Here is a 14507-nt window from a genome sequence, read left to right on the forward strand (position 1 = left end):
ACCCCTGTCGGATTTGTGTTTATTCCGATTTCAAATATTTTTTGTAGATGAAAGACTGACATGTCGTGCTATAAAGCCCATGTATTTTCAGATCGTTAGAAAATGCTGAAAATTGACTCTCAATTAGCAAAAAATCCACGCGCATACATTTAGACGGAGTGACTCCTGCGCGTGACCCCTGCTTATAGACCAATGCAAATGCACTTTCGTTTTCAAGTTTAGCCAATTTAGTTTCATTTTCTTTACTTCCGGAAAGAGCTGAAGGTCGTTTGACGTCACTTTCTGTGTTGTAAAAAAACATATACGTATGCCTGGCGAGATTATATAAAAATGTGCCCGTAGTCCTAAGGATATTAAATTTTGGAAATAATGTGTCCTTTAGCTACATTAAAATTTTATTAAAGACTACCGAGTGATCTTTTATTCTAGCATAGCTTTATTAAATAGTCTATCCATGGTACTAAGTCTATGTGAAACCACAACACATCATATGACACACCATTTAGATAGGAAAACTTGTGATTGGTTGTGATGTCGATTTAAAAACAGCTTTTTTGTATCTTGCATGTCTTTGACTCAGTGTTCTTAGCTTGTTTAGTTAATTCAATCTGTCTTTAGAATAGAAGTCAATTTTAGAGGTTCTAGTGAGTGTGAGAGGTGTTGCTTATTTCATTACCAGACTCAATTAAATCGAGTCTTCTATTAGTTTTCTTGGTTGCGTTTTATGCTTATCTCATAAAGCATGTGTGGTCCAAAATAGAATTCCGTCATCTTCAAAGTTACTTATCAAAAATTTGATAATATGACAATGATATTTAAATGTTTTCTCGAAAAAAAAAATAATGATCTTGCGAATGTAACACATTGTTTGATTTCAGAGTAATGTAGTGACTGACCTAGGAACAGCAGAATTCCCATGGCAGCTGACTGTAAGCCTACGAGCCGGAACTGGACATCCTAACGCTATTTTAAATGGAACTCTGACAGTGAATTGTTCAGATGGTTGGTTTATTTTCACGGATCTAGAAATATCCCACATGGGAACTGGCTATATACTAGATTTTAATGTTTCATACCCAGCCGAAGCTGAAAACTTCACATTGGCTTCAGATCCGTTCGACGTTGACGGGCGGCCACTGAAGATTCATGTATATGATAAAACAAGTGGCGATATTGTGCGCGATGCAAGGTTTTCAGTCACACTAGATCTTCAGGATTCAAACACAGAAGAGATTATTAGCGACATTGCCTGGAGAGTAAGTATCGCAATTCTTCATTTTTGTTGATGCACAGCTAACAGTTGACTGTGAATTAACTAGCACACTGATTTGCAGATATTGACTAATTAAATGCATTGGAATGTAAAATGGTTAAAAACAATATGTATTTTGTATGTACCATTATATCTGTTTAACAATCAGTGTTTTCAATGTTTAACTTAACAATAAAATGATTTCAAAGAAAGCTGCGATCATTTTTATCGTATATAAGACACATGCCTTCAATTTACAATTAAAGAGAAATAAGCATATGGGATAAACGCAGAAATTAGATGCATACTTCACATTCTTTCAGGATCACACCTGGACAGCAGAGGTAAGCCTGCTTGGAAGTTCACCGTATGCTTCTCTCGACGGCGTTCTCACTTCTTCCTTTGACACTGCCACCGGACAGGCCATGTTCCCAGACCTTACTCTGACAGGCATTGGAATGTACTACTTACAATTTAATGTAGTATCGAATCCTCCAGACTTCAAGCTTACCTTGAACGAAAAAATGGGCATCAAACATCCATCACATGTTGGCATGACTATTGAAGAAGAATATGAAGTTCAGGTACGTATCGACAGATTGACTTTTCGAACGTTTCCCTGCACACATCGTATATTCTACAGACTGGCAGGTGCCTATCATTATGTTTTTAATATCGCTCTCTTGGATCCGTATTACGTTTCTAAAAGAACTTCTATGATTTTATTTACACCAACGAAATACAGATATTAGCTTTGGAGCTGCAGATTTTAATTTAAATGATAAAGTATTTTGGTTTTATGTGCGAGCAATTTCGGTCATGAATAAGTTACAACACATAGCATTCTATGGGTATATTGAAACAGGTGAAGTTTGATGTAGATTTCAACAAAGTGCTGCCAACAGGAGACAAACAGAATGAGTTTGAGCAAATGGTACTTACAGAGTACGCTAATTTGTGGCCAGATGTACAGCTAACAGTTGGCTCTATCCGTGAAGGTACTATTTATCGGAATGTTATTTTTATATACGGTATTCAAACCATATGAAAATTGCTTTCTGTAAATTACAGATGATACGTTTGTATTTATTTTTGATACGTTGTAAGTAACATATTCCTAACATAACTTCTGACATATGTTGAATGTTGATAGATTAGATATTAACAACTTTAAAGGCATCAATTTTTGTCATCGACAAGTAGTGATTTTCATGCTCCAGAAAACGTTAATTGTTTTGTATAAGGTTCATGTAAAGATTTAATGTTTTCGTACATTTGTCATAAGATACGTTTTAAACGAAATTTATACACGAGTGAAGTACATACTAACTGAACGAATTTCTCGTTCTGATTCCAGGTAGTATTGTTGTGACATTTGTAATATCTGGAACATATACCGACGTGAATTCCACAGCGTACAGTCTCTGTGACAGTATCTACAACCAGACATCATATTCCTATAACGGCTATAGTCTTACACTGTCACCCTACTTGACCATCAATAACCAGACATATTATGGAGTGACCTGTGGTGATCTGGTAAGAGCTGCATACTTTTCAATATAATAAAAACAAAACTTGAAAAGATTAGGTTTCAACTAACATATTAATATATTTCCCGGTTGTATATATGTGTCAAAGAACATTAGTAATATAAAAATATACGTTAAAACTGGACCAAAAAACCAGCTTTGATTAAATTTGAAAAAAATGGGAGGGTGATTACATTTCACAAATTTTTTGCCGATACTAAATATTTAAACATACACCAGTGTTTCTGCGGTTTTATGTGATGAAAAAATGTATATATCAAATTAGATTCCAAAACCCATAGACAGAATTATGTGAAGTTTTAAATTTTAAGTGTTTGGTGTTTCTTTTTTATTTTCAGTCGGAGGAAGATGAAGACGAAGGCCTAGCTGTTTACCTGATTGTAATTATTGTTCTTTTGTGTCTCCTGGTTACAATTGCTGTTGTTGTTGTCGTTATTTGGAAATGTACAGTCAAGCCTAAGACACAGACGCATGGTATGTAGTTTTATATCCATTTCAATAAGCTTTAACCTGCTACGTTATCAGTAATCTTTACTTGATCGCACGATTTAGATATTATTTTGTAAAGAAATTATATGAGGACAAGGTGATTTTTTTTCTTCGGCAAAGTTTGGTAACTTTATTGATATATACTTTTACGTGCACATCAGCTTATCTGAAGTCTTTGTATTGTGTTATAAAAACTATATGTAATATATGTTTAATAGCAGCTGCTTTTTCTGTTATAAATGTTAAAATTCATTATTACAGTTCCGGTATTTGTAAAACCTCTTGGTTATAACAAATCTGCATTAGGTAAATACTAGGATTTTATATATTGTGTGGCATTGTTTTGATGTGCATTTCACAGTTTAACAATTTACCTTGAATATGACATCTGCTAATAATTGATTACTAGAAATCGTCATTTTTGCTGACTTATAACAATCTAGGGTCTCGGATATACCTAAATGTTCTTATTTAACTTCGTTCGCTCGAACTCTGATAATAAGAATTCCACCCTTTGTTCAAACTCATTGTCAGATCCTGGCATAAACCTTTTATAATGTACCTTGATCGGTGGCTCGAACTACAGAAAATTCGAACAAATTTTGCCGGTCCCGTCGAGAGAACGAAGTTAAAGAAACAAATCCATGAATTTGGTGATAAAGATATGTGTTAAAACGATCATCCATTGATTTAAAAAAAAGAGTTCCTTTCAGATTTAATATGAAACTGGGATTGATTTTGAAGTTTGTTTCTTTGTGAGTTAGGTGTCATTTTATTAATAATAATGTTTGGAATGGATTTTTGTGTGTTCAGTCACCCTCATATATGTTGCATGTTAGTCACTTTATACCGTGCACGTGTTTTATTTCCCGCCAATTTGTTGCGTGATGTTTTGTTTGCTAACAAGTTTCACATTGGTGAGTACCTTGCTATTTCATATTTTCATACATTCATCACGTAATTAAAATTTATTTGTTAACGTAATCCTGTTTTACTATTTTTCAATATTGATCTGCTACGAAAGTTTTACTGAAATACTTGACAAACTTGACAAAGGTTATCGTTAAATAAAGAACACCATACATGAATGTTTTTATTTACATTTTCTCATAAAAGTTTTATTCCCATTTACAGTCCATGGAACAAACTATATTGGTTTCACGGATGGAAAACTGGAAGATTACTTATTCAGAGACGAGTCTTTCACAAGTATGAAAGGTGGCTATGCAGATTTCCAAGCCCCGCCCGTAGCTACAAAAGTAAAGATTTCCCAGTTACCGCAGAACGAATACTTCTATGGTGTACAATCTCCTAGATCACCTGACGCTGACAACGCACTGACCTCCAGATCACAAACCAGCAACATCAGTGTATCAGAGCTCTTAATGACCTATAACAATGGGATGGCACCAAATGCTGAGCAATCACCACGACCAACAGGACATCATCTACACGTAGCAAGATTTATGGACCGTATGGAACCAAGGCAGTCGAGTCCGACCGGATCAGCGTCCCCAATGTTGCACAGAGCATGCACTCCCGTAACAGAAATAGAAAACAACATGCCGCCAGTAGGAGAGGCTTCATATAATCAAAGTTTATAAATTTACAAGGCATAACAAGAGTTGAAGTAATCGTACTTTATGAACGAGTAGAAATGAAGCTTTTTGTTTGCTAAATCCCCCAAAATAAGATAACCAAAAAAGAATAAGTACAATGACTACCCTTGGAATTTATATTAATAAATGCAGAAGATTATTCTAAATTGAGAAATGAAATAAGTGTATTTTATTTTACGTGCAAAGAGAATTAAAACGGTTAGAAAACGAACCTTTTTCACAACTATCTTTCCTTCCGATGTGTCTTTCACAGATTGCTAGTGTGTGCGGTTAAAATTGCAATGCTTTTTTGTGTATTGATGAGTGTAAATATAGAGTCTAACAACAAATATTTACTTATGTCTAAAACCTGAAAATCTTTCTATCTGTTATAACCATGAATCCATTACCAGGTACCTTGCTATAATGTCTTGGTTGGTGCCGATTAAATGCAACGAAGCGTACATTATAGATTGCACACTAAATTATCAGTTAACATTCTCTGCCTTTGGTCTCATTTAAGTGAGGTTATATTTCTGTTATTTGAGAAACTATCAACTTTTACTGAGTAGTTTAAAGAGAAAAATGTGTGCACAGGTTCTGCTCTGATTACTTTTATTTTATTCATTGTGTACATTATATGCAGAAAAAATGTTTTAAATTGCAGATATTATTACAGAATTTTTATTCTTTTTGTTTTTCCTGTTGGAATCAGTCCAGTGCTAAATGTAGAATGATTCTCAGAAATGAAAAACCTTCTTAAATATGTTCATCATTCGCACCGGTTGTATTATTCGGAACCCACGTCATTTTTCTTTCACGTCATATCCTTTTTTTCTCCAATTTTCACAAACACACTGCTGGGTAACTTATATGTTAAATCCTTTGTTTACGATGTTTTAACTTCTAAACAAGAGTTCAACATTGTTTTTGCATAACCTCCCATACAGAGGTATTGTTCTTCCTATAGGAAATATATCCGGTCTGTCCGTGATTAAAAAAGCAAAATAAATGTAGAAGGCGAGATGATATTCAGTAGTATCAATATTTTTCATGTCAATGTTTTGTATCATTGTAAACATAGCACAAATAAATCTTAGTATATATCATCATTTTCAAAGTAGTTCTCGTCTATACCAAAGATATTATCACTATCTTATTTTCTTCAGACATATCATTTGTTTGTAGTGTTGTCCTTAGTAGGATATACATGGAAAGTATATCGGTTCACGAATGGTTTTGCAAAGAAAAATTTAATCAAGTTTTTACAAATCGAAAATAGGTTGATGTCATCTATTTATCAATACATAAACAGACTTTGAATATATAACTGTATGCGAAATTACATTCAAATAAAGCTTGAATTAAACATTTTTACCTTTTCTTTACTTGCGGTAAGTCCATATTGTATATTTTAATGTCACATTTCAGGTGTTTTTACAAACAATAAAATCTCGACTGACATTATGGTCCAAGGTAATTTAAAACAGAAGGTTTTGTTTTCGGTTTAAGAATACATGTTATATATATTCGCTTCATCAGTCTTAAAATTGATCTTAAAATAATAACATAAAAAAGTAATAGGAAAATTTTAAAGCATGTTTTCATATTTTATATACAGAAACTTCAGATAACCATTAATACAAAACAGAGGTAACAAATATTCTACTACTTAAATCCGGAGTAAAATCCTACAAGCAGTATCGCCCCACCCACACGCCACCCATCCACACAAAATGAAATAAAACTTTAACATGTAAGAGTAGTTAACAATTAGACCGATGATTGATTACGAAACCATTTTAAGATAGTGCTTTGAGAGCTTGACGGAGCAACCGTTACATTAGTGATTCTATGCAATTTAACCAGCAATCAACGAATTACGTAACATAATACCGTAAAAGTAAGAAGAAATCACGTAGTACAAATGCTAGTCTTAATCGAATTGAACGAAAGTGACTTTAAACCTTTTAACTTATTTAAAGATGTGGCAGCATTTAGGTCGATACGAGTATATGTATACGCGATTTGGAAATGAATGGGTAACTTACTGATTTTTAGCCATAAAATGATTGCCCAAGTTTAATAGATGAACTATAATGTAAGTGTAAGTACATCATATGTCAAGGAACATTAACCTTAAAACTCAAAAGTCATTACAAACTCCTACAAATGTATGAAATCACCAAAGTCCATAGGGTAGACTTTGGTCAGTACTATTGGTTCGTAATTTTGAAAATGGTTTTCGATCAGTTACTAAAGAATGTTTAACCATTATCATGCTGAACACGATTGATTCTGCCTTTGCAACAAGTGTAGATCATAATCAGCCTGCACATTCGTGCAGACTGATCATGATCTGTACTGTTCGCCATTCAGTCAGTATCTTTTTGGTAGGCACCCTTTTAACAATTAATGGCACTGTACGTCCAAATTGAAAGAAATTTAGCAGGGTAAGGGTTAAGACTGCATAGAATCATAGTTCTTTGGTCAAAAATAAATACTTTTATGGTCAGTGTGTCGCAGGTAAAGCTCACATTGACCAAGGCCTGATACTGACCCTTAACATCACAATAATCGATGATCAATGTGTGGTTTTATAAAAAATAAATCTTCAGTGAATGATAACCCTATTTCTATTACTTGTAAGTTTTTCAAAGGTCAGTGCTATTTCCCATTGGTTCAAACTATATTTTATGAACATACATATATAATAACATTATAAAGGAAACAGGAATAAACCCTAAGCATATTTGATACGTTTTGTACTTTCTGCAGTGACAAAATGAATAAGTAATGCCACCCTGTTTAATAACTTAAGAAGACTTTTTGAGTAGAAACATTACAGGAAATGCTGTAATAATGTTATATCATTTGCTAAACACTAACGGAAAAACACACACTTGAAAAATGCAACACTTTTTTCACGCTCAGCCAATAATTATTGCGAATATCTGAAACAACGTTAAGAAAAAAAAAGTATTTTTAAAAGGATACACGGTCGCATTAGTCAATGCACACTTTAAGCTACGAAACGTGCATGCACAAGATGAACTTTTACTTACGATCGGATATTTATGAAGCAAAACAAAATGTAGTTTTAAAGAGAAAGTTTCATGTTTTTTTATGTAGAACATATTTTACAGAACACAAATTTTACACCATAATTATATTAATCTAATATTAAGACTAAAAAGGAGTGGCCGGAAGGTGGGGGAAGGGGACGAAAGGATTAATTTGAAGTCGTCAAGAGATACGAATTGACCAAAATGGGGACGAGTTTACTGTAAATCATTTACGGGAGATTACTCCATATCAGGGTGGCAGAATTGTTTCACTACCGAGGGGATTCAGGACTGTTTATGACGCAAGCTAGTTGTATTTTTACAGGAACCTTGCAACTGATTATATTGTCTAACAATACAGCTCAGAGCACCTGCACACCATTATCTATTTAATTTGATAACATGTAGAACTTTTCATCCACCAATCAAAATGTACAGTTTTAATCAGCTGTTAAATGACCTTCACCCTAGATATTTAAAGGAAGTAAATGTGAAATAAAAACCGGCCTGTGGCCGGAATAAACATAAATTGCAAAACAATTCAGTTGTACCTCGTTTTAAATGGTTCATTTGAATAAATTTCCTGAAGTTAAACATAAAAAAAAAATATGTTTTTTGGTAAATATTTCAAATCATTTAAAATTTAAAGTTCACTTTCGAGCCTGATAATGACAAATTCTTAAGGAGAGCTCTTTGATTTACTCCTGAACGTTTTTGGTTATAAACACTGGTATAGGTGAAGAATACACTGAAAGTAATTTTCTTGAAAAACATTCACATGGCTTAATCATAACTCAGATGAGCGGATATTGGGTCAATATAACAAACAGTTATGCAAATAGGCATTTCTCCGTATATTGTTTTGTAAAGAAGGAATTATGTGTAATGAAATGCCTTAGTTACTTAGAGCTGTGCAAGTGTTTCGTGTCTAAAGTCGTTCAGTGTATAATAAAACGGTAACGTTCGGCAAACAGATAACTTGAAATATTAAGCTGTTTCTTGAATAAATGCACACGTATGTTTTAGCAAATTTTGTTTATTGATGAGTTCGTTGTTTGTATGAGTGACAAGGTAAAGCTTAGGTATTTATTTTTTGTTGAGGAAATCGTTCACTCGTTGCCAAGAATCTTTCGATGTAATCAAGTTCCCGAGTGTTTGTTCTATATACCTTTACAAAATATGTATACCAATATCGAAATTTTTTCTTTACCCCGATTTGTAATATATGCCATATCTTTCAGGACTAAGCTTGCCGCTCGTGCAGTTTGACAAAGCACATCTTTTTAATTTAAACTTTTTGGTAGTCTAAAGTAATTATGGTGCTTGTTGGTGTTTTGGTGAATGAAAAGATAATATCACAGTAGTCAAGCGTCCATTCCAATGCTTTTAAAATAGATGTAAGAATCCCATGCCCTGTCATTATATAATCATTAGCAGGCCCGAGATAGTGCAATCAATATGGTATTAGGAATTTTCCCCATATCTCCGTTTTCCTTTTGATCCGTTCTGTCAAGTGTATCTGTTTAATTATGTTGTGTAAAGAACAAATAATGATATAATTATGTGTCTTTAAAGACATAATGTGGAAGTACGTTAAAGGCTTCATTGAAGTTGTCTTATTAATTACAAACAATGTCAAAACATATAAAAATATTGAGGTTATAAATATACGGATGCTATGTCATATTATTTTACTACTGTAACTAAAACCACATTTGTATCAATTTTCGCACAATTAAACGGTTATTTTTCGCTAGAAAACCCTTAGAATTATTCCCTAGTTTTACACCGAAAACATTTTTCTTATGTAGACCAAATATAAGATCTTTTTTTAAAACAAAATACATACTAGTACATCAACAGACTGGAGGACTATGCCGAGTACTTATATTTGCTTTCTCCAAATATACACATGGCATACTGGTTAAACAAAGTGACGTAATTGATTTTCGAAAAGAAACATATTCCATAGGAATAGCCATATTCTAAGACATATGATAATCGGGGAAAAAATTATATGTAATGAAATGCTTTTAAAAAACCCAGACTTAAACAGGAGTGTGCAAGTGTTTCGTATCAGACGACAGTTCTTACCTCACGAATTTTAGGTCATTTTGTGACTACTTTATTGTAGTGTGTCTGATGAAACAAACATTTATGCAAATATTTTCGAAAAGAAATATATTCCGTAGGAATAGCCAGATTTTAAGAAATATAAGCATTTGAAAAAAAAAACATCTTCAGCAATCTTTGTTAATGGATAGGTTAAAAAATAAAAAAAATAAATACATAGACAAAGTGGACATTACAAACAGAAGCAACATAGTTTGATACCACCTTGGCACAGTCAGCGGCAAGAACACCATTTCGTTTAAACCGGTTAATTATGCCCCAAACAAGTCTTCTATTCCCCACTTTAATCTAGAGTTACATGAGAGTGTAAGCAGGTGGGTCACTTTTACACTTTGTGGTGACGAAAGACAAGTTGTACCTAAAAAAACAACCTAATCAAATATACTTGCGAATACTCACAAACTTTGCACAAAATAAAGCCATTAGAGAAGGGCTGAAATAGGACGGAAGAGAACATATCAAAGCAGCTCAGTTTGTGGGTTTAGTATTTGTGGGTTTAGTACTGCATAGCATTGTCAGTAAATGGTATGCAAACACTGTGTACAGTACTCGTGTAATAATTGAGCAAGGATTGCGATTACGGATGGTAACAACCTGATTGGTTTATTCTATTTTCATTTTTCAAACTGTTTAAGTTATCAATGTGTAAATCTGCTTTCAGACTGGCGTACTGGTACCCTGTATAATGGTGACAAGCCAGTTGAAGACCAGCTATTCCGGGAAGATTCTGGTGCCCCGCTCAAGTTCAACATTGGTCAGGCACCAGTCATGACTACTTTTGCTAGTGAGAAGCGTCAACCGTCCAGTATGTCTGGCTTCTCTCTAAGGATGAACTCTCCCGACCCCATCAGTGTTTCCAGACAGTCAACCCAGTATTCTTCTAGTGGGATGGTTCATCCACCACCTACATACAACAGCTCCAACATATCGCATGTAGTGAAGAATATGCACAGGCCTAGAAATCAGAGCGCAAGTTCTCTCAATGGACGACAGGACTCAAGGCCCCATTCAGCTGTTTCTGACCGTGACAGCCCGCTACCTCCTGTCGGACAGAGCATCCATAATTTAGAATTGATATAAACTCAGACGACCATAATTCTTTATACGGCGCAGGCGGTAAAGGCAATAAGTAATTCATGTAATTTCACAAAAATAAAATTCGTACGCTAAACGTTCAAGTATCGCTTAGATATTTGTATATAATTGAAAAAAGTTTATCACTTCTTACTGCAGCAACAAAAATATAAATGCATAATAATTAAACTAAAAGCTGCTTATTTGGAATGAGCACATGCATTTGGTAAATATTGGTTATCATCAACGTCTCTGTCAAAAGGGAGAAGACAAATCCATATACACCAGCTTCTCTTTTTTATTGAAAACATCTTTTGTTATTGAATCATCTTCAGTTTCAAAATATCATTCCTCTTTTTTCAAAACGTGCCCTTTGAATCTGGAAGGGCCATGTCTCCAGATCCGTCATTTTTATGAAATTTCGAAAGTTCTTAGATTTGAAAGTAAGTTTGATAGAAAGTAAAACGAAAGCGGATCAGGGAGTACCAACGTAGTATCAACTGCATGAAGAAAAAAATCCAAATTTGTTAATCACGCAGTGAATCTTAGATAGCAGGATCAGTCGATCTTTACATAATGTTCGTAAAATACCAGCTAGGATTAAATATATTTGTGATTTGTGTTCTTTTCTCATTTCACAGACGTTGCTTTTCAAATACTATGAGCGTGTCATCGTAGAAATATTTACGTTTATTACGTATTTTCTTTGAATCATTGATATATTAGATCAAAATAAATATGTTTTTTTATCATTAATGATTAATACAAGCTTTAGTTTTTATATGGTGGAAAATATCAAATATACATAATTTGGTTTAAACATTGAAAAAAAAATGAAATAAAAAGAAAATTTTTCACTCGTTTATACCAGCAACTCATATTTTATGAAAATATTTCATCTGGTGTTCACCTTATAAAAACAAATTCAATTCTACACGGGAAGAGAAATAGTCTTTATACCCAAAGTAGCATTAGATAAGTTTGATCTTTATAACATGATGTTTCAAAATGAAGTTGAATGATCTTTCTGCCATTTGACTGATTGAATCTTATCTTAGCTCTATATAAGTAGAATGCTTCCATTAGATTGTGTCAGTTGTTGCTATTAATAATTTAGTCCTCGCTATAAAAAGCTAGATGTCTTTCTTGTCATAATCAAAACGATTTATATTCCAGTAAATTCTTCATTCATTTTCACAACGGGAATGATATATATTTTGATTTTGAAACAACACAAAGAGTCAAAATTTTAAGAGAACCCAGTATTGTATGATATGATGTGATCTGTTTTTTTACAATAGGTGGAAAAGATAGGCGCTAAATAATTGATTCTGTATTGTCCAGTAGTCAGCGTCATAATTCTGTGATATACTTATTTATACTATGTATATATCAACAATATTAAATTTTTATAATACACTAACTTATGATATTACATGCTTTGTGAAACTAAACGAATCTAATCACGATGAGCACTGGTGAATTTTGGTCTGTTACCTATTGTTCTAGCTGGAAGTATGTTGATATTGTATTGAATATGACTTTGTTTTTGTTTTTGTTGGGTTTATTAAATATGAATGGTGCATAGTTAGCAGTTAGCAATTAAAGGCGTGTTTATTAATTTTGTTATACAGCATTTTAGAGCGCTCAAGCTTGAACTCTTTCTCTGTTTGTTTTAGAATAAAACTTCAGCCTAATTGAATGGGTTTTAGTTACTTACTTATTCCAGCTTACTACATACACATATATTTTGGAAGAAACATTACACATTATGTTCCCTCATCTAAAAGTCAGCCTCGTTTTCAAAAACATGATAGTTCTATTACATAACACGTAGAAAAGTATGCAAAAACATGCACCCCCACCCCATGTGGTTCTGGGACGATCTGTGTATGAAAAGAATTGGAACCACTGCCTTACCCTTGCATGATCGTAAGAGGCGACTAATAGGGTCTTAACACTTGGTTTTGCTGTAACTCTGTGATTCCAGCAGGTATGCAAATTTTGATTCCATACCTCATGTTTTCATTTCTATGTAAATGAGATATGAAACCAAAATTTGTAGTCATGTTTGGCGCCATATAACCTATACTGTGTTGGTGCGCCGTAAAACCCAAATAAATAAATAAATGTCCCTGAAAGTCTTTCAGGAAAAACGAAATAAGGAATGGCGATACCTATATTCTAGGTCAGAGAAATTAATCAGTTGATACTATATAAAGTCATTCTGAGTGTATCTGGTATTTAAGAAGTCATATAGTTTCGTATCAGATCGCATTTGTAACAGGTGTTACAAATGAGATCGCATATGTAACAGAAATCAAGCACATATTTAACAGTTTTTGAGACGAATGTGATCGATGCCGATTTTTGATGTGAATTTGTGTTATGTTTTTATTGCTAATATTAGAATCCAAATTCTCAGCGTAAAGTCCATAATCAGATTTGGCCGTAGAGACCTGTATGCACTGCGGCCCGATCCTACACTTTTCCAGCAAAAATGAAAAAAACAAAACTAAAAAAACGCTTAAATTGCTATAAAATCATAAGGAGTGTTGGGGTAGGGGAGTTAATACTAATAGCCTATACCACCTAAATGGAATGAATAACAATTGAATAATGCTGTAAAAAGATTTTAAGAAACAGCTATTGTTAAGAAACAAAATGCGCTATGTAAACGTATTTAGGCCGTATAATAAAGCACAGACTATAAGTAGTGCATACGTTATATGAAACTGCTTTTGAAAATGACATCAGACCTTCGAAGAAACATGTCTTCCAAATCTGCTTGCAAGTATTGTGTAATGTGTAAGTTAAGCAATAATGATATTATATCAATTTTATCTGAAAAAAAAAACACCCAAAAAACAAACCTGTTCCTGGGTGTTTTTTATTCGAAGAAGAGCATTTCGGCTTTTGTTCAGGGAATGGGGGCTTAAATTTACCGCCGACACGGGCTATAATTTAAAAATAGAATCGACCATATAAAAATAGAATTTGATGAAGAATTCAGAAGGTATCTATTGTTCTAAAAAAAAAACGAAGTGTTTTTATCGCAGTCCTTTGACGTCTTTAGAATAATATGTAAGAGAAGTATGTTCTTCTTTTTTCAAGTAAGTAGTCGAGAGAAAAAAAAACACTGTGACGGAAATGATGTATATAACAGATAATTGTTAATGCTGGTTGATATATATTTAAAAAAAAAATCTGTTAACAATGAAACCCACATAAACTCCCGTAGTTGTCATGCTTGCGGTTTTGTTCTCAAACTGGTGATATTGTTGTGCAGGACCACCTTATTCTGATTCAGAGGCTGCAGAATAATGATAATAAATGCTAAAAT

General features: G+C 33.4%; 1 protein-coding gene across 1 annotated transcript in view; it reads left to right on the forward strand.

Moving 5' to 3' along the window:
• LOC123560801 (fibrocystin-L-like) overlaps positions 1-12845 on the forward strand; it is a 63054-nt gene extending 50209 nt beyond the window's left edge. Inside the window, exons 52-57 of the mRNA XM_053516888.1 lie at positions 879-1256; positions 1576-1836; positions 2118-2250; positions 2610-2791; positions 3144-3279; positions 10752-12845. Of these exons, the coding sequence (XP_053372863.1) occupies positions 879-1256; positions 1576-1836; positions 2118-2250; positions 2610-2791; positions 3144-3279; positions 10752-11170 (1509 nt within the window). The 3' untranslated portion in view covers positions 11171-12845. The remainder of the gene's footprint in view (positions 1-878; positions 1257-1575; positions 1837-2117; positions 2251-2609; positions 2792-3143; positions 3280-10751) is intronic.
• The last annotated feature ends 1662 nt before the right edge of the window (positions 12846-14507 follow it).

Source organism: Mercenaria mercenaria, chromosome 10 (genome assembly GCF_021730395.1).
Source record: "Mercenaria mercenaria strain notata chromosome 10, MADL_Memer_1, whole genome shotgun sequence".
NCBI classification, from domain to species: Eukaryota; Metazoa; Mollusca; class Bivalvia; order Venerida; family Veneridae; genus Mercenaria; species Mercenaria mercenaria.